We start from the raw sequence: 21,944 nt of genomic DNA, 5'->3' as shown, positions 1-21,944 counted from the left end.
CAACAAGACCACAAGTCGGCCTATCAGGTAGTTTATTACAATTTATAGGTTTTGCCGCAAAGGAGAAATCAATGACCATACAATTAAGCAAACTAACATCCGCAGGGACAAAGATAAGTCCACACGTGATCCAAGAAGAGATCCCCAAGGCTGCGGAAGCCTTGATATCACAAATAACCTCCTCAAAGCCAACCCTGCACATTACTCGAACTGCCAAGAAAGAACACGCCACGAGCAAAGAGAAAGGATAACTCCCTCATATGATCAAATTAAATTCCGCAGACATAGGACAAGGATCCTCGATAGGTCCAGATTATGAAGCCAACTACATGGAAAGAAAGAACATGAAGAGCAAGGGTCATTCCATGAACAGCAGACAAGAACAAATGAAAGGAAAATTTTTTTTTGGTTGACATAAGATTGACAAAGAACCCAAGATGCTCCTGAATCAAACACCTAGGGAAAATAAAGGCTGATATTCACATTAGGAAGCCTTGATTCTGAGAAGCATCATAAAGATGCAACTCAGCTTGAGAAATCCAAGAACTGGCTCCAACTGGTTTATTCTTCCATTGCACTAAGTATTCTTTGTAATATTTTTCTCTGGTGCTCTTATTGACTCTGGTATCCAAATTTATGTCAATCTCTTCTATCTTCTTCTTAGGATAATCAGATTTATCAGATGTCTCTTCAACAATTCAAAGTATTCATAAATGCCGAAAAAATTGAAAATAGGTGAAATATCCATGTCTTCAAGCAATTCCACTTCAAAGGCATTTCCACTATCACATTTCCTCAAGATTTTACAAAGCCCAAATTTCTTCATCTTCAGCTTGCTATATGTACCAACAGAAAATATATTCTTCAAATGTACCATCACCTCATCTCCAACCTCAAGAGTCTTATGTCTTCTCCTATTATCCGCTCTTTCTTTATATTCTTGATTACTTTTGTTCAAATTAACCTTTACTTCTTCATGCAAATTCTTCATAAAGTCCACATATTCCTCAGCTTCAGCACTATGTTTCAAATCAGTACTCAAGTTCCTCAATTCTATAGCACCTCTAGAATGCATTCCATTCACAATCTCAAAAGGTGTCTTCTTAGTACTTCTATTCACAACGTAGTTTGGGAGCGTCTTTCTTGGCCCTCTTAGCTTTGCGTCAATTAAGGTCTTCATTTTGAATAAGTTTAATAAGAGGAATTGGGGTAAGCGGATAGGCAGGATGAAAAAATATTATATCAGCGAGTTTAATCCCACATGTGACCAACTTCAAAAGCTTTGCATTGGAGCCAATATTGTTTGGAAGGCAAAAATTCATATTGCTCAATTGAGGACTAATCATCAGCTTCATAGTGAGACCAGGCGTTGGAAAATGCCAAAAGAGGCATGGGATGAGTGGGTTTGTCCCTTTTGCAACTCTGCAAATGTGGACACTAAGCACCATTTTGTTGTTGATTGTGATAGTTATTAGGACAGCAGGGTCAAATTCAAGAATTCTCTAACTTCTTGCTCTTGGCATAACTTATTCAGAGAGGAGAACATTGAGAAGTTTGAGGCCCTCACCATCATTTTGTATTGAATAAAACTTATTTAAGTCAATAAGCTGTCCCATAGGCTAAGTTTAGTCTTCTAAGCGTTAATATATTCTTCTTCTTCTTCTATCCTATTAAGCTTTATTTGACTGCCATGAACATATTGTAAGAATATAGGTGGAAACATAAAATGCAATTGAAATATTTAATTAAGATGAAAAAATAAAATAAGAGAGTCCTCAATGGAACTTCTATAGTTGTGGAAGATGATTTTTTGTGAATAATTCATGAAATTTAAGTGACTCAAATCTAGGCAAAATTGTTTAAACCTGCACATAAATAAGGACTTGCTGCAGTAAAACAATTCTAAAAGTCACATGATTTCCTTGTCGGAAAAATTCACGGGGAGAAATAAGTTTAAAGTTTCAAATGCAAAAACAAAGACACCAGTTTGGTAAGGTAAATTATTGAGATGGTGAAGCCCAACGGTTGACTTAGGTTTTCCCTACAATTATCTTGACTCTTCAGCTGATCATCTTATGCTATATATATGCTATTGCATCCATTGTAAACTTATCTTTTTCAATAATATAATTCCTCTGATCTCAGTGTGGAAGTAGCCACAAATTGTGGTGAACGACAATAAATCTATTTGTTTATTGTCTTCTATTTGTCTTGTTGTTATGTATTTTCATTACGCACTTTCAGCACACTTCGCAATTGGTATCAGAGCTTGGCATAATTGCTGAAATCAATTTTGGTGGTTTAAATTCCAGTATCATGGAAGATTTGAGAGTGCAGAAATTTTTTGGGCAGAACTTCAGCCTGTGGAAAGTACAGATGCGTTCGATGCTGGTTAAGCAAGACTGGTCAATTGCAATTGGAGGAAAAAATAAGAAACTAGTGGCAATGTCAAATGAAGATTGGGAAAAGATTGATGAGAAGGTGATGGCATCAATTTTTATTTCGCTATCTCAAAACATTTTGTTCAATGCATCAAATGATAAGACAGCAAAGGAGATTTGGGATAAACTTCAAAGCATGTATGAGACGGCATCGGCTGTGAATAAGAATTTTATTATAAAGAAGCTATACAAGTTGAAAATGAAGGAAGAGACAGCGATGTCAAATCATATAAATGATTTGAACACTTTATTATATCAAGCAACCTCAGTTGGTATGACTCAAGATGACAAATCTAAAGCTAACATCTTGTTATGTTCCTTACCTGACAGTTGGGATGTAGTAGTTACAGCAGTTAGCACTTCAAATTCCACCAAGAGCAAGTTGGTCTATGATGAAGTTGTGGCCAGGATATGAGAAGGAGCGACAAAGAGTCTTCATCCGGTGATGCTCTAACTATGCTTTTGCACCGGCATCAGTTAGTAATTCTGATGGTGGGGTATGCATGCCCTTGGTCTCATCATATTCGTGCTAGTAGCAGCTAGTCCTGGCTAGTATGGCCTTATGGACTATAGACATTGCTTGGAAGTAAAGTAAACTATGGGCTTTCACTTCGCTTGGAGTTAGATTGGCGATTGGCTATCCTGTTTCTATAGCGATTGGCTTTCTATAGTGATAGTGATCCACATGATTTATGATGCCCTTCCTTAAATAGTAGGGGTAGGGGCCACCCGTAGGGGCAGCACAGGCAGTTATTAGAGCAAAGTCAGCAGAGTCAAGGGCGATGGAGACCTAGAGATCAAGAGCTTGTGCCAAGGGGCCTAGGTCTTTAGATCTCCATATTGGACTGACCAGGTCGAACCATATTCCAATAAAGATCCAGTTTACCTAATTTACCATTAAACAACAGTAACGGCATAGGCCTGCAGAGGTTGGTAGAACAAAGGTAATAGCACCCTTCAGTAGCAGCATTTGAACCAATTGCCCGTCTCATAGATTATTCGCCATAGAATAGTAGGGCGCCTACAATTCTATGGGGAGCACCCTACAATTCTATGGGGATCGAGCTGATTCAAAAGTTGCTCCCACAGCTTCGGTTTAAGTCCCATCCGCAGTTACCCAAGTAAAAGCTTCAGCGGGCATTAGGACAGAGGCATAACTTTTGAGTGTCCGTGCAGCGAGATAGAATGGTAGGCATTTTTTGATACGATACGGGGTTTTTTTTTAGGATCCTATAGTCGGAGATCCCAATTCCTGTTGATCTGCCAGCATAGGTAGTAAAGGCAAAGGCATAACCCACCTACACATAGGGGAGAGGTAGCAGTAGCCTTTTCACCAGCAGAAGAGCCACCCTGCATGCAAAGGCAGCTCCAATTCCAGTTTCTAGTGGCGGCTTTTGCGTGACATTATGATCTTAACATGCTTTGATTATCTGGATATTCGGTGAAATATTGACATGCTTCGATCCTTGCACAGGCATATAAATCTTTACGCTCCCACCACCTAGGTTCGAGATCGAGATACAGTAGCTGTTCGAGCAGATTAACCAGCGGACGATCCGGCTTTTGTTTGACCCCCTACTATTTTATGGGCCATTGGAGATCCAGATCTACCAGCAGGGTCCTACTATTCTAAAGGGCATCGGAGGCAGAGTCAATAGAGGCAGTTGCCTATATTTGAAAGGGGCAGATGCCCTACCATTTATATAGGGATCATGATCGAGAACAGGTATGCTATTTCTTCCTCTGCGACCTTTGCTTCTTTCTGGTTGGCCTATATCTATAGTTCTTTCGTTGGCCCCTACTATTCTAAAGGGTGCTTAATCAACGAGGTAAACTAGCTTTGGATCTGCTGGTGCTACCGACGCTACTAGTGGTACCTCTACCTCTGCTGCTAGCTATGGTACTGGAGAATCGGAAAGTGGTAATGGTGCATGCAAACTTCCGAGTTCGATATCGATCTGGTTCAGATGCTGCCTTTCCTATATCTCCTACCTTTGTCTCTCCTGTTACTGATGCTGGTTCCTTTGCTTCTATCGCCTCCTTTTATGTTAGTTCACGTCAAATGGCTCTGCTCTTGCTTCCTCTCCTGACTATATACCAGCCTATCCTGCTGGTCTTGGTCTCGATCGGCCCTATAATTTTTAGGCAAATGATCGGCCGGCCCTTTGAATCTCCGGGGGCGGCCTAGCCTATATATAGTAGGGGTAGGTTGCAGAGTGGTATATAAGTCAAAGTGCCCTTAGAATAGTAGGGCTCTCTGACCTATAGATAGTAGGGCCACCGCCTATCCTATCCCTATCAATTTTAGGGGGGGTAGGGGCACCGCCTATAGATAGTAGGGCATACCCCTTTAGATAGTAGGGCCCCTACTATTTTAAAGGCAGGAACAGTGCACCCTACTATACTAAAGCCCCTATCGGTAGTGGGGGTGGTGCATGGGGAGGAGATAGTTGTGGGCGTGTTACGTATAGAATCTCGAGATCAATCGTGTGTTCATGGGGATGGCCCCTTATCAAATAGTAGGGCCATAGCCCCCCCTTTCTAATATAGGGCATAATTTGATGCAGGGGGCCCCCTACCCTACTATTCTTCTAAGGGGAGGGCTATGGGACTGATTAATAAGGGGTGGGGGGGACTATAGTGCCTGTAGGGTGGGGGGCCCCTACTATTCTATGGTAGCGATGAAGGGCGGTATAGGCTATTGTTGTAGGGATGCCCCTGCTGCAGGGTGGGAGCCTAAAATTCTATGGGGTTGGCAAGATAGATTAAGATTCTATACGTCACATGGGTGGGCCCCTACTATTATAAGGTAGGCGTAGGTTGGGGTGTGGAGGAGACGGGACAACCCCCTACTATTCTAAGGGCATTATTGTTGCTCCGTACTTTGAAAGGTAACGACTCAAGATGGACCCCGATGGGCGAGCCGAGCACGAGAGACTAAATGAACCGCCTCGATCCCTCATTCAATACGGGCGGCACTCTTATTCCCATCTCCACTTCGGGTTGGTGGTAAGGCCGGGACCAGGGAAGGATCCTGAGTCCGTCTCTACCATCTGCAAGGGGGGGGGCGGGAGAACTTCCTCCCCCCTACCGCTTGATTGCAGTCCTGGGGTAGACAAGGCAATTGTTGGTTTTGTGGAAAGGCCGGTCACGCCAAGGACTCTCAAAAGTATAAGAAGGCACAACAAAAGGTTTCGGACAGTGAAGCAAACATCATTCATGATAAGGATGATGGTGGTTTCGGTTTCGCAACAAGTGACACAACCTCAAGTTCATGGGTAATTGATTATGCCGCCTCTTTTCATGCGTCTTCTTGCACGGAAGCCTTCACAAATTATCAAGAAGGTAAGTTTGGGAATGTATATTTGGGTGATATCAATGCTTGTGATATTTTTGGTAAGGGTGATACTCTATTATTAATAGAAAGAGGTGTTACAATGGTTGCTTAAAGATGTTAGGCATGTTCCCAAGTTAAAAAGGAATCTGATTTCCATCCGTCAGTTAGACACCCAAGATTTTCTTACAATTCTCACCGATACATGGAAAGTTACCAAAGGTTCCATGGTTGTTGCAAAAGGAGAAAAAGTTGGCAGCCTATATATTGTAGAGACTAATGATGAGGTGGGAGTTGTCATGACTGTTGTGGGGAGCGATGTGGTACTTTGGCACCAAAGGTTAGGCTACATGAGAAAAAAGGGGCTAGAGGTTATGCTTAACTGAGATCAACTTTTGAGTTTCCAATCAGAGAATTTGGAATTTTGCGAACATTGTCTTCGTGGGAAACAAAAACAGGTCAGCTTTTTAAAGAATGGTCATGACAAGAAGACAATGTCATTGGAGTTAGTGCACTCGGATGTCTTTGGTCCTAAGGAGGTAACCTCTTATGGAGGAGCAAACTATTTTGTTTCTTTCCTTGATGATTGTACTAGGAAAGTTTGGGTTTATATGCTTTCTAGAAAATCTTAAGTTTTCTCAAAATTTAAAGTTTTGAAAGCTCTTGTTGAAAGTTCTAGTGGTCACAAAATCAAATGTTTAAAAACAGATAATGGAGGTGAATTTTGTTCGTTGGAGTTTGATAACTTTTGTGCAGATAATGGAATTCAATGGATGAAAATTGTTCCATTCACCCCTCAAGAAAATGGGGCAGCAAAGAGGCTCAATTGAACCATTCTTGAGAAAGCTCGATGCATGCTTTCAAATGTTGGTTTAGGAAAAGAATTTTGGGCAAAAGCTTGTAATACAGTTGTGTATTTGATTAATTGAAATCCTTCATCTCGTTTGGACTTTGGAATACCGGAAGAAGAATGGCTCAGAAGAAGGATTCCCTACTCGCATCTTTGAGTTTTTGGGTGTCAAGCATTTGTTCATGTTCCTAAAGAAAAGAGGAGCAAACCAAATTCAAAATCACAGAAGTGTATCTTTATGGGCTATGGGGAAGACCAATTTAGTTTTTGCTTATAGGATCCATCTACAAAGAAGATTGTGAGGAGTCAAGATGTGGTCTTTAATGAGTCTAAATTCCCATCTCTATCAAAGGAAACATCTCCCAAAGAATTCAATCCTTTATCCATTTTTGCCAATAATGAAAATGATTTGCCATCAAATTCTCAACCTTAGCCAATATTTTCTACTCCTACCTCTGTTTTAGCTCCAATTCCTAGTTTTTCATCAAAAAATATGAGTAGTCCATTCCCTTGCAAATATTCGAGTTGTTTCCCACATGTAGAACAAATTTCATCCTAAGCAATGCAGTCATCGCAGGTAGAGCATACTTCTAAGGATCATCGGCATCATAGTGAGCATACGCTTTAGCATTCTTTACATGCCCCTTCATTGCACAAAGGCAATTGTTTTGTCGACACAGAACACACGTCCCATGATTTGAACAATCCGCAGGGATGTGCTCAAAGAGTTGTCAGATTAGACAGTGATTCACGTTGGTCAACACTCCCACGCAGGAGATATGGCACATTGGTGACCGCTCACAACAGTGGAAATGTTTTTAGGAGAGTAGGTGATTTGAATGAACATACTCGTGCATACAGTGGGTTTGTCATACACCCAATCTCCATTCCTGAAATGAGCTCGCACGCGGCACTAGCCAATGAAAGACAGGGAAATATTAATGTTCAGCCTTCATCCGGTTCTCTATCAGCACCATAGATAGCACCTTCCTCCGAATTTGGCTGCCTAGTAAAGTAATTTAGAATTGTTGAATGTAATTGTTCCACAGAAACAGAACATACACCTCACACTAATGCGGACTTGGCTCATGATATCCATGATGAGACCTGCATAGACTATACACCTGCGGTCAATGACTGGACATTTCAAGGTAATTTTGACCCAATGTTGAACACAAACATCAGAACGGGGCTCACATATCCATCATAGTCTGCTTATGGTGGATCGTCCACTGTTAGTATTGGACAAGGTATTAATAATTTGCCTTCAAAGAAACTAGCCAATGCACCAAAATTGAATAGAATTTATACACAAAAGAATCGATGCATTCTCTCAAAAGGAAGTGTGCATGAGTTATATGACGTGACTAAGTCTGTGAAAGGGTTTGATAAACTATAGTTTGATGCCACTTCAAAGGGGATTGATTTTAACAAATCAGGGGAACAAGAAGCTAATATCCAAGGATTGAGAAGGTCTACCAAGGAAAGACAACTTCTAACATAATATTATGATTATGAATTACCTTTTTCTAAGGAGGCAGAGCCTAAGATTTTAAACTCTGATCAAACTGAACTAGTTAATTTCACAGATGTTTGTAGAAGTGTTGATAAAAATCAATAGATGATCGCAATGGAGGAAGAGATGAATTCTCTCAAAGCTAATGAGACTTGAGACTTAGTGCCACTTCTACCCAATCACAAGGCTCTTAAAATCATTGGGTATACAAATTGAAAGAGGGAGATGGAGGCAGAAAGAGATATCGTGCTTGTTTGGTTGTCAAATGATATGTTCAGCAAAAGGGATTAGACTCTGATGAGATTTTCTCACCAGTTGTGTGAATGAGTACAATCCAGGCAGTATTGGGATTAGTAGCCTTTTGGGATCTTGAATTAGAACAGCTTGATGTCAAGACGACCTTTATACATGGTGACATCGATGAAGAATTATAAATGCAACAGCTTAAAGACTTTGTCCGAAAGGGAAAGAAACATCTCTATTGTCGGCTGAAGCATAGCTTGTATGGGCTTAAGAAAACCCCAAGACAGTGGTACATTAAATTTGATCGTTTGATGACTGAACATAACTTCACTCGATGTGAATCGGACCCATGTATCTACTACAAAAGGCTTCCTAATGGTGAGTTTGTTATTCTTTTACTTTATGTTGATGACATGTTAGTTGCTAGTTCTTCTCCATGAATTGTTTGCAAGCTAAAGAAAGAGTTAGCTGCTCAGTTTGCCATGAAAGATTTAGGGGCTGCCAAGAAGATTCTTAGAATGACTATCACCAAAGATAATCATAACAAGTGGCTTAGGTTATTACAAAAACCATACATTGGCAAAGTTGTAGAGAGGTTTGGTATGGCTGAAGCAAAAATAGTCTCTATTCCACTTGCTCTTCATTTCCGTTTATCTTCTTATTTGTGTCCTAAAACACAAACGGAAAAAGAATTTGTGGATAAAATTCCTTACAAATCTGTAGTTGGTAGCATTATGTATAACATGGTTTCTACTTGCCCCGATATTGTTCCTGCGGTGGGAGTAGTGAGTAGGTTCATGAGCAATCCCAGGAAGCCTCATTGGGAAGCAGTTCAATGGATATTGCAGTACCTAAAGGGTACTTCTGATGATGCATTATGTTTTGGTGGTAATCATAATCAGCTGCAAGGTTTCGTGGATTCTGATTTGGCCGGAGATCTAGATAAATGCAGGTCTACTACTGGTTATGATTTCATGTTTGTTGGGGCTGTCATTAGTTGAGCCTCAAGGTTGCAGCATCATGTTGCTTTTTCGTCTGCTGAAGCAAGTACTTGACTCTTTCTAAAGGAGTTAGGGAGATGAATTGGTTACAACACTTGTTCAGTGATTTGCATTGCCAAGTAAATGATTATGTTTTATTTCGTGATAGTGGCAGTGCTATATTTATGGCATACAATCATTCCTCGCAGCATTAATCGAAACATATTGACAAACATGCTCATTATGTTCATCACGTGGTAGGAGACAAATTAGGAGTTGTCAAAATTGACACAAGGATCAATCCGGCAAACATGTTGACGAAGGTTGTTGCCAAGGAGATGTTCGAAACTATCAGAACTTCTTTCCGGCTTGTTAAAAAGAAATAAGTCAGCATGTAGAACAGGGGAATGGGGGATCAGTTGAAGCATCTGTTATCTTTAGGTGGGAGATTCTTGAGATGGTGAAGCCCAACAGTTGTCTTGGTTTTCCCTCCAATTATTTTGACTCTTCAGCTGATCGGCTTATGCTATATATATATGCTATTGCATCTATTGTAAACTTATTCAATAATATAATTCCTCTGCTCTCAGTGCAGTGCTCTGTGCTCTCAGTGTGGATGTAGCCATAAGTTGTGGTGAACCACAATAAATCTGTTTGTTTATTATCTTCTCCTTTGTCTTGCCATTATGTATTTTCATTAAGCACCGTGCACAGGGATTTTGCTTCAATATATTGTTGAAATAGTGTTCGATTGGACCACATGACCAAGTTCCTTTGAAGTCGAGCCTAGAAGAAAGAGAAAACAGAAGATAATAGAGCATACCCGAGTACGAGCGCTCCAGTGCCTAATCTTAGAGGCAATGCCAAAGAGGCGCCCAATATCTTGAGCCATTGGTCGGCCCTCACATAAAACCTGCGGGGCTCTGGTGGCTTGAATCCTTCAGGCGGGGAAGGGGAAGGAGATGGATCCGCTGGCCTTGAAATCGAGGAGGTATCCTTCACTTGCGCTCGTATTGAGATAGACTTGTTAAACGAGGGGCACCCACGGACGTACTGGCAAGCTACTGCGCCCGCCATTGTCTATTCACCTCAACTCGAGCTCAGGTCTAATAATTTTCTACATTAATTAGGCACCATAGCTTTGACAAAAGCTTTTTATAAGCTTATCCCTCAATGCCGGTAAACAGCAAACTAAAAATTAAATCTCACCAAGGGTGACACGATTTTTATTATTATTTTTATTTTATTTTAACTCGCTTTATATATTTTACAGTTTACTTTGCTGGCATGGAATGTGAAGCTTCCTATATTTGAGGCTTGTGGCTAATAATGAAAAAAATATATAGGATGAAAGAATGAATAAATAAATAAATGTTATTTTAATGATGGTGGTCTAACAGATCAAAATACATGAAGTTAATTTATTTTCGAGTTTTTCTTTATGTTGTTCATTTAATTACTACAATTTAACATAATATTTAATTAGGATTAGAGTTAAGTTTGAGGTTATGTTTCAAGTTGGACAAGATTAGAGTTAGGATTATGATTCAAATATATCTTAAATTTTTAATATCACTTAGGATTAAGGTTATGGTACACAAACATTTCTTAGGGTAAGGGTTCAATTTATAAGTATGATTTAATAAATTTTAATGATAGGTAAATGGTTAATTTATTAAAATAAATGGATTTATATTTTTAGTAGGTGAATACAATTTTCAATCCATAGACAAAATTGAATTAAGTTGGAATTAACATTATGTTTAAGGTTTAAGCCATAGTTAAGGTCACATTGTAGGTATATGATTAAAGTTCGGATTAAGGTTTAGCTTAGGGTTAAGGGTCTGGGAAAATGAATATGGTTAGAATTGAGATTATGATTATAGTTAAGATTGAGATTATGGTTATAGTTAGGATTTACATAATGAATAGTTCTAAAAGTTGTGAGAATATAATGATCCTAGAATACATTATTAAAATATAGGTAAATAAATGCTTATATTATGTATTATGTTGGAATTAAAATAAATGTATTTATTTTAAATGAATAAATAATTATGAAAACTTTTAAAATAAAAAGAAATATAAATTAATTTACATATATGACAAACATTTCTAATTTTTAAATCTTTTTTATTTAAAAAAAATTTAATTATAAAATTAAACTATAATTATAAAACTAAAACCTAGATACAAATAAAATCTCTCTATTTATTAAAGGTATGTAAATAATATTTAATTGCATGCATTTCATTTTTATCTTAATACTTACTAAATTAAAAAATATAGAAATAATCTATAAAAAAATAGAAATAATTTTTTATAGCATATATTTTAATTTTTCTTCTTGTTTATAAATCATTTCAAATTTTAAAATTATACAAAGTTCTATTTCTATTTTTCAAAATGAATCAACATAAATTGAAAACTAAAAAGCTGAAATCTAGACTTAAATGTTAACTTTCTATATTTATTCAAAAAAAAAAAAGTATTCCTATTTTATTTTAAGTTTTTGTATACATATTATTTCAAATTATAATTGATATGAAGACAATTATTCTATATTTTTACTTTAAATAGCATTTGTATTAGAATTTTTTTTAAATGGTGCAAACTAATCTATGTATATAACAAAGTTTTCTAAATTTGAAATCATTTTTATGTAAAAAATCAAATGATAACATTAAACTATAAATTTACTAAAATCTACTTACAAAGGAAATCTTTCTATATCTATTGAAGATATGTAATCTACATTTTTTCATACCTTTTATTTTTATCTTAATAATTACTAAATTTCAAAAATATAAATATAAATATACATGTGTGTGCGCGCTAGATATATATTTTAATTTTTTTTCTTACTTATATATTATTTAAAAATTTAAAATTATATTAAATTCTATTTTCAATTTTCTAAAATGAATCAACTTAAATTTAAAACCAAAAAACTAAAAATCTAGACTTAATACGAACTTTCTATATTTTTCTTAAAATATAAGTATCTATATTCTATTTTATATTTTTGCAAGCATATAATTTCAAATTGTAATTAATATGAAAATAGTCTTTCTATATTTTTTCTATAATCAACTTTTCTAAAAATAAAATCTAGATACAAATGCAATCTTTTTATTTTGTTTTAATTTTTTTTGTATTCTATTGACTTTTTGCATTTAAAATTATAATTTAAGATAATTTAATTTTTTAATTCTAAAATTAAAATGTATATATAAATTGACTATCATTATTATTTTTAAGATTTATAAAAAAACATGAATCATTGTCAACATATTTGATAATAAAAATAATAGAATTTCAATGTCTTTTATAAACAACACAAATATATGAGTACATATATTTGTGTCGAGATGGATAAATTTGAAAATCAAATCCAGGCTATCAAAAATGATTTGAACAATAAATTGAAATAAACCTATAGTTATAAAATTAAGAAATTTTTATAACTAATATGATTTAGCCCTGGTCATATTTTTTGTTGTCATGCATGTATTATCATTTCTATTTGTTTCCTCAACTTCTCTATAATCTATATGCATGCATTTTGTAACTACTCACTATGTATTTATTATTATATTAAACTCATCAAACAATTCAAACCAGTATATAAACTTGCTATAATCTATATGCATGCATTTTGTAACTACTCACTATGTACTTATTATTATGTTAAACTTATCAAGCAATTCAAACAAGTATATAAACTTGTGGCATTATAATACCTGCATATATGAAAAAAATGAACATGCAAAAGAAGAAAAATAACCAAAATTGTTGATAGGAAAAAATCCAATAGAGCCTACACAATGTTATAAATGGGAGAAAAACATAGGTTAATTAGAAGAAAAAATAGAAACTTTTGAAGAAGAAATAAAAGTTAGAAACTTTCCTACAAAATTGACAATGATAAAGGAAATTTCAATTTTTTAAAATGAGTTTTTACATCAACGAAAAATCATAAAACTAAGAAGTCTTACAACATTTCCGTCCAATCTTACAACATTTCCATGCAAAAAAAGAAAATTGGGGAGCAAAGCTCCCACAATAAGCCTATCGGCTTAATTAATAAATCTTATATAAAAAACTTATTGTTTTGTGGATTTTCGGCTTTTTGAAAAGTTTATTCAAGTTGTCTATTTTTTTAAAAAAATTAAACTTATTGATGAAATAATATGATAAATGAATGAAGTAAAAAAGACTTAAACATAGAAGAATGTTTACATATAAAAAAAAATAAAAGAATATAGGAGGAAAAAATTAAGAGTAGCATTTCATCAACAAAATGAGCATAAAGAAGTATATTATATCAAATAATTCAATTTCACATGAGATTATGAGGAAAAAAATCTACATAGAAGCAAATATTAAATGTATAGAAAGAAGGCTCGGTTGGAAAACATCTACATAGGAGAAAATATTAAATGGAAAGTGAGAAGGTTCAATTTGTTCTCGTAGTTTGAGGTGTGAAATGGGTAGATGGGTGATACCTAAAGAAAAAATAGAAAAAGAGAAATGTTACTTTGCAGCATGATTGTGGTAGAGACGAGCCATATTTTGTCATGGAGTGTTGAGTGAATAATGACATACATATCAATTATGAAGATATTAATAATATAAACAATTTAAGCACTTTATTTGAAGAAAAAAAAGTTGGGCAAAACAACAAACCTATTGATCAAAATTCATTAATTAAAGGGCAAATCTAAAAAGGAGATTACAAATTGTTTAAGTTTTTGGTGCCTTGTTCTCTAGGTGTGTATTATCCATGGGTCTCATAGGTTTCTTTTGCCTTAGGGACAATATTAAAATCTTTATTTCATTCATTAAATCATGATATACCCTATAGCAAGTCCTATAGAGTAGTTTAACAATTTTTGGAAAGAGTAGTATTTTAATATTGTAATTATTTTAATGAGTGAGTATATATATGCACACTAATTTTGCACTTCTCAAAATTTCACATGGATTAATCTAAATAATTCTCAATTTCATAGAACAATTCACTTGTCACTTTCCTTACTAAAAGAATTATTTTCAAGTGCACATGGCCAAATATGATGGCATGTCAACATGTTATTTGTGAAGATGTCCAAAATGATCCTAAATAAAAGTGAGACAAATAAGCATGTGCTAAGTCATGTTTAATGGTGTAATAATGCGTCATCACATGGTTAGTTATGTTTTGAAAATTAGAGGAATCTTTTTGGGGATAGCCATTGACATGACATTTTTAGTGCATCACTATAAGGTCCATTTTTTCCACATAGTATAACATGTATTGGTACCAGTATTCACTCTTAGAAAATAATGATTCAAATAAATTTACATTTAATTATTTTCCTACATAACCCATGAAGGACAAGCCAGTACAAGCTTTTGAATAACCAATATGCATAGATCAAATATACAAGCAACATGATGACACAAGATACACCTTATGAAAGCCATTATGAGAAAAACAAATCCAACCTCTAAAAGAAAGCATAACATCATATTATTTAGCAATGTATAGTCGTAAATTGTAAGCACCTTATAAATGTGTATAATTTCATGATTGCTCCCCACCCTACTATATTTTCATTTTAACACACATTATAAGACTTTGTATGATACTTAATTAATACCTAAATTCAAATATGTGTCCTACATTATTTTATCTTATGTTTAAATCAAGGTAAGCCATTATTTCTAAGTGTGCTTCTTTATTATTTCTACAATCCAATGATTTTTTTGATATTATAGGTTCTGTGCCATTGTTTGTGGCATTGGTATTTGGTCTTGGCCTTAAAATTAATTATACCTTTTAATATGGTATCCCTTAGTTATTTGGGGCCTGGGGCTTAAACTTGAATTTGATTGGTGGGTTTACAACACCTTAATCATTCTATACTAGGCATAAAATGCCCCAAGTGTTCTATACCTCCATTTTTGGGTTAAGATTTGAATAGGAGCTCATTTGGGATATTTGGATTTGTGGTTGGCTCTCTCAAGTTTTGACCCTTAAAATTTTGTGAGGTATATAAGTGGCATGTCTCTCCTTATTTTAGTATCATGCATCTACTGTCATTCACAAGCAACCAAGAAGGCAATCAAGTTTTCAAGAGTTTGTTGGAATCCAATAATTTCTCAATAAGACTATATTCTCCATAGATCAAGATTTTTTCCTTATTAAAGGCAAAATAAATGATTCAGCCATCAAGGACTAATATCTACATCGATTTAAACATTCCAAGTTTGTAACTTCAAGACTCTCTCTCTCTCTCTCTCTCTCTCTCTCTCTCTCTCTCTCTCTCTCTCTCTCTCTCTCTCTCTCTCTCTCCAATTAAGATGATGTAGGAGCATCCTGGGTTGTCTTTCTATACTACTCTTTTTTTTCATTCTGCCAGTTACTACTGAGTGTTAGTTACTATTAAGTTCCAATTACTATCAAGTTTTAGTTACTATCAAGTTGTCCAGTATTGGCCAAGCTTTCCAGTGTTGGTCAAGCTTTCCAGTGTGGTCGAGTGTTCCTTCATGTGTTGAGTGAACCTGATATTTGATGATGTTCAAGTCCTTCTTTGACCAAGTTTGTTTGTGATTGGTTCTAAGTTCGAGTTGACTCATGTATTTAATTTGGATCGTGAATTTAATGATAGGATTTTGTCTTGGGATGAGTACAAACCATTTTGAGGTTGGCCTTTCTATTATGTAATGATCTAGAATCTTCTATAAGTCATTTTGGCAAGTATAAATAAGGGTGTTTAGGTTTAGGTTAGACAGAACTTAGAGGACTTATAGAGTTCAGAGTAGATGTTTCTAGAATTGTGAATTTGAATTTGGATTATAGATCTTGAAGTTATATTTTGTATATGGTCATAGAAGGCCTTACAGCTGGACATGTATGTTGATCATTTGATGCATCAATTAAAGTGGTTTGTTCTCTATCTCCTTGGTGTTGTTCTCTATGTATTTTCTTTCATTATGTTTACTTGGCAAGGTGTGTGGATAGTTAGGTGTGTCTTTGGCCCTAGTTTTTCATACCATCCTTACGTCAGGTGGTATCAAAGCTTGAGGTTCATTCTTGTGGAGATTGGATCATGTAGAACCCTAAGTTGAATTTGGTTGTAGGGTGGTAAATTTGTGGATTTGACCTATAACTTGCAAAGGGTTATGATCTTGCATGAACCTATTTGTAAAGATGGTTCGAGGCGAAGGAAATGTTGACACTATTGTTATGTACATGTTTAGACAAATTGCAGTCAGATTAGATGTTGTGGAGATAGCCTAGAGGATATGAGTACATCTTGATGATGTGAGTAATGATAAAGTAATGACACCAAACCCTAATCCGAAACCTACAGAAGATCAAGACGAGGAAAGATTGTTGAGAATATTGTCTAGGGCACATTCAAAACCTATTGTAGAAGTTTTTCCTTATGATGGAAAATTGGACACCAATAATGTGTTGGATTGGATCTCTCATATGGAGAGGTTTTTTGAGTTTGAAAACACTCTTGATAATAGGAAGGTGAAAATTGTAGTCATCAGGTTGAAAGGTCATGCCTCACTATAGTGGGAGCATTTGCAAATTGATAGACAAAAGGAGATGAGAGGAGAAGATCAATACTTGGCTGAAAATGGTGTACAAGGTAAAGAAGAAGTTCCTTCCTATTGATTACCAAGTTAGCTTGTTGAGAAAGATGCAAAATTTGAGACAAAAGAACATGACTATGAAGGAGTATACTGAGGAATTCTATAGAGTGGACATTAGATTTGGACATGTAGATAATGAGGTTGAGAAAGTTGCAAGGTATATAAATGGATTGAGATCTAGAATTAGATGAAATAATCTTTGTGAAATTGGAAAGTGTGGAAGAAGCATATCAATATGCCTTGAAAGTTGAGGAGATCTTGACAAAGAAGTATAAACAAAGACAAAGAGGTAGAGGTGATAGATTCCAAAGGATAGAGGTAGACCTTATGGAGAAGGTGGTAGAGCTGACAGGCAAATCTGAATGGAAAAATGATGACAAAGGCAAGACCAAATGGAAAGTTGGTAATTCTTACCAAGGATGTACTAGTTATTACCAAGGAAGAGGTAATTCTTATTATAGGGGTGGTTTGCATGGTAATTGTTTTAGATGTGTTTAAGAAGGGCATAGATCCTTTAAGTGTAGATCCTCTAGTGAAAATGAACAAGGTAATAGAAATGTTGTGTTTCAAGGAGACCTTGATGGTTCACCAAGTGGACCTGAGTCTGGAGAAAATCTGATGGTGAGAAGAACTTTGTGTAATAAGAGAATTAATGAGGAATCTATCCTAAGGAGAATTCTTTTCAAGACCAAATGTAAGATGACTAGAAAATACTACAAAGTGATCATTAATAGTGGAAGTTCAACAAATTTGACATTAGAGGAGATGGTTACAAAGTTGTAGTTGCAAAGACTAAAGCATCCTAAACCTTATCATGTTTCATGGATCGAGGATGAGCATAAGATATTGGTAAGTGAAAAATGTATTGTGAAGTTCAAGATTGGCAATTACTTTGATGAAGTTTTGTGTGATATTATGCCTATGGATTGTTGTCATATTCTACTGGGTAGACCTTGGCAACATGACAGATATGTTATACATGATGGAAGATTGAATCAATATACTCTTTGGGTGAATGAGAGAAAGCAAGTATTGTTTTCTTTGATTGAAAGCCCATATGAGATTAATTGTACTGCTACGAGAATTTGCATTGTCAATGGGAAGCAATTTGAAAAGGAAATGAAGAACCAATTTTTTTTGCCATAATTCATAGGAGACTGAGTTATGCTAGTCATAACTGAGTGACAAAAATAAGTATTTGACCAAGTGATAGATAATAAAAATTGAGTGATAGATCTTAGTAGTAATTGAGTGACAACAGAAGTAGGTAGTATTGATTGAGTGCCAATAGAAATTGAAGGTTTGTTGAATGAGTCTAAAGATATTGTTGTAGAGGATATACTTGATGGTTTACCACCAGTAAGAAGTATAAGTCATTGTGTGGACCTAATTCCTAGAGCTAGTTTGCCAAATAAAGCACCATATAGATTGACACCTACAAAGAATGAAGAACTTAATAGACAAGTGCATGAGTTGTTGGAGAAAGGTTTGATCAAAGAAAGTTTGAGTCCATGTGTTGTATCTATTGTATTAGCACCTAAGAAGAATTAAGAATGGAGAATGTGCATTGATTCTAGAGCTATTAACAAGATCACATCAAAATATTGGTTTCCTATGCTGAGGATGGATGATATAATGAATTGTTTGAGTGGAGCAAAGTATTTTACCAAGATTGATTTGAAGAGTGGTTATGATTAGATCATAATTAGAGAAGGTGATGAATGGAAGACTACTTTCAAGACAAAAGATGGTTTGTATGAATGGTTGGTAATGCCTTTTGGTCTGACTAATGCACCTAGTACTTTCATGAGGTTGATGAATGAAGTTCTCAAGAGATTCTTGGGTAAGTTTGTGATTGTTTATTTGGATGGTATTATGATATTCAATAAGACTAAGGAAGAACATCTTGAGCATGTTAGACAAGTATTGCAGAGATTGAAAGAGGAGAAGTTGATGATTAACTTGAAAAAGTGTTCCTTTATGCAAGAGGAGATTGTGTATTTGGGATTTGTGATTTCAGCTTATGGTTTGAAAGTAGATCCTTTGAAGGTTAAATCAATTTTGGAATGGCCTATACCTAAGAATGTGGGTGAAGTATCATTTCATGGTTTGGTTAGTTTCAATAGGAAGTTTATAAAGAATTTCAGTTATGTTTGTAATGCTATGACTAAGATAGTGAGAGGAGATAAAAATGATTTCAAGTGGACACATAGAGCTAATAATAGTTTTAAGCCTTTGAAACAAAAGTTTGTTGAGCTACCTATATTGGCTTTGCCTTATTTCAATAAGGTATTTCAAGTTGAATGCAATGCAAGTGGCAATGCAATAGGAGCTGTGTTAAGTCAAGAAGGTAAATGTGTTGCTTTCTTTAGTGAAAATTTGAATGATGCTAAAAAGAAGTATAATTTCACGTATGGTCAAGAGTTTTATGCTATTTCTCAAGCCTTGAAGAAGTGGAGACATTACTTGATTCCTATGGAATTTGTGTTGTATATTGATCATAAAGCTTTATAGTATTTGAGAAGTCAACATAAGTTGAATCAGAGACATATGAAGTGGGTTGAGTACTTGAAAATTTTCACATTTTTTATCAAGCATAAAAGTGGAGTTACTAATTGAGTTGTTGATGCATTGAGTAGAAGACATTCTTTGTTGATCGAGATGAAGGTTGAAGTTACTTGTTTTGATGAAATGAAAGAGTAGTATGATATTGACCCTGATTTTTCTAAGGCATGGAGAGAGTGTGGGGCACCAAATCTATCAGATCACATGAGTAAGTATGATGAGTATTTCATTCAAGAAGGTATGTTGTTCAAAGGAATTCAATTGTGTATACCTAGAATTTCTATGAGAGTTAATTTGATTATGGAAAATCATTGTGGTGGATTGGTTAGACACTTTGGAATTGATAAGACATTGAGTTTGTTGAAGGACAAGTTCTATTGGCCATAGATGTATAAGGATGTTCAAAAGTTTGTAAGGAGTTGTAGAATTTGTCAAGTTACAAAAGGAGTAGGTCAGAATGTTGGATTGTATACACTTATTTATGTTCCTAAGAAACCTTGGAGTGACATTCTTGGATTACCTAAGACAACAAGAGGGTATGATTCCATTTTTTTTTTGTGGATAGATTTTCAAAAATGGAACATTTCATACCATGTAAGAAGACATCAAATATTGTGCATATTGTTGATATCTTCTCATAAGATATTGTTAGATTACATGGGTTACCAAAAATTATTATTTTTTAAAGAGACGGTAAGTTTGTTGGTTGTTTTTGGAAGACTTTGTGGAAGAAAATGGGTACTGAGTTGAGATTTAGTTCTAAATTCCATCCATAAATAGATGGACAAACAGAGGTTGTGAATAGAAAATTGGGTTATTTGTTGAGATGCTTAGTTGGAGATAAGCCAAGTAATTGGGATATGGTATTGGCACAAGCTAAGTTTGCATATAATAATTCTATGAATAGGAGTATAGGGAAAACACCTTTTGATATTGTTACTAGAATGCAACCTAGAGGAGTATCAAGTTTGAGGGATGTTGCTAGTGAAGAAAAGAGAAGTGTTGAAGAGGAAGAATTTGCTAGTTTTATGAAGTCTTTGCATGAGGAAGTGACGTTGAAGTTGGAACAAATTGATTAGAGGTATAAGGAGAATGTTGATAAGTCTAGAAGACATCATGTTTTTGAAGTTGGTGATGAGGTGATGGTTCATTTGAAGAAAGGAATATTTCCTGTTGGAACATACAATAAGTTGAAAATGAAGAAGTTTGGACCTTGTAAGATTTTGAAGAAGTTTGATAGTGGCAATGCTTATGAAGTTGAGTTACCTAATAACATGGATATATCTCCTATATTTAATGTTGTTGATTTGCATAAGTATCATGGGTTAGATGATGAATTTGTTGTATTAGATGATTATCCTAAGAAGTAGATTGAAGAGGTTGAACAAGTATTAGATCATAGAGTTGGTAAATGAACAAGAGGAAAAGATTACTATGAATATTTGGCGAAGTGGAAGAACAAACCAATTGAAGATGCTACAAGGATTTCTCAATTTGAGTTGGATTTAGCTCAGGTTGTGACATCTCAATGATTTAGGCTAATCATTTCTTTTAACCCCGGTTGTCTAATGTAGGAGCATCCTGGGTTGTCTTACTATTTTCCTCAATTTTGTTACTGTCAAGTACCAATTATTGTCGAATGCCAGTTTTTGTCAAATTCTAGTTACTATCAAGTTTCAGTTACTATTGAGTTGTCCAATATTGACCAAGCTATATAGTTTTGGTCAAGTTGTCCAATGTTGGTCAAGTGTTCCTTCATCTGTTGAGTGAACCTAATATTTGTTGATGCTCGAGTCCTTATTTAACCAAGTTTGTCTTTGATTGGTTATTAGTTTGAGCTTACTCATGTATTTAATTTGGATCGTGAATTTAATGATAGGATCTTGTCTTGGGATGAGTGTAAGCCATTTTGAGGTTGACTTTTCTATAATGTAATGATCTAGAATCTTCTGTAAGTTGTTTTGGAAAGTATAAATAAGGGTGTTTAGGTTTAGGTTAGTTAGAACTTAGAGGACTTAGAGAGTTCTGAAAAGATGTTTCTAGAATTGTAAGTTTGAAGCTGGATCATAAATCTTGAAGTTATATATTGTATTTGGTCGTAACCCATAAGGCCTTATAGTTGGGCATGTATGTTGATCATTTGATGAATCAATAAAAATGTGTTTTCTCTCTCTCCTTAGTGTTGTTCTCTGTGTATTTGTTTCCTTTGTGTTTACTTAGCAAGGCGTATGGATAGTTAGGTGTGCCTTTGGCCTAGCTATTCATACCCTCCTTGCGTCACAAGCATTGTGGCAAAGTACAACATCCATTACATAAGGTTTTTTGTGTTAAGTCAAATATATTACATCAACATACTTGATCA

At 35.2% G+C, this 21,944-nt stretch overlaps 1 protein-coding gene across 1 annotated transcript in view; it reads right to left on the bottom strand.

The window, feature by feature from the left end:
- Positions 1 to 10,492, bottom strand: part of LOC149530377 (Thioredoxin family protein) — a 162,451-nt gene extending 151,959 nt beyond the window's left edge. The window contains exon 1 of the mRNA XM_089811594.1: positions 10,188 to 10,492. Within this exon, the coding sequence (XP_089667720.1) occupies positions 10,188 to 10,441 (254 nt within the window). The 5' untranslated portion in view covers positions 10,442 to 10,492. The remainder of the gene's footprint in view (positions 1 to 10,187) is intronic.
- Positions 10,493 to 21,944: the final 11,452 nt, after the last annotated feature.

This window comes from Cupressus sempervirens, chromosome 11 (genome assembly GCF_028749045.1).
Source record: "Cupressus sempervirens isolate cs-2001-9-10 chromosome 11, ASM2874904v1, whole genome shotgun sequence".
Taxonomy (NCBI): domain Eukaryota; kingdom Viridiplantae; phylum Streptophyta; class Pinopsida; order Cupressales; family Cupressaceae; genus Cupressus; species Cupressus sempervirens.
The sequence above is the reverse complement of the archived record's forward strand: the minus strand, read 5'-3'. Positions and strand labels throughout refer to the sequence as shown.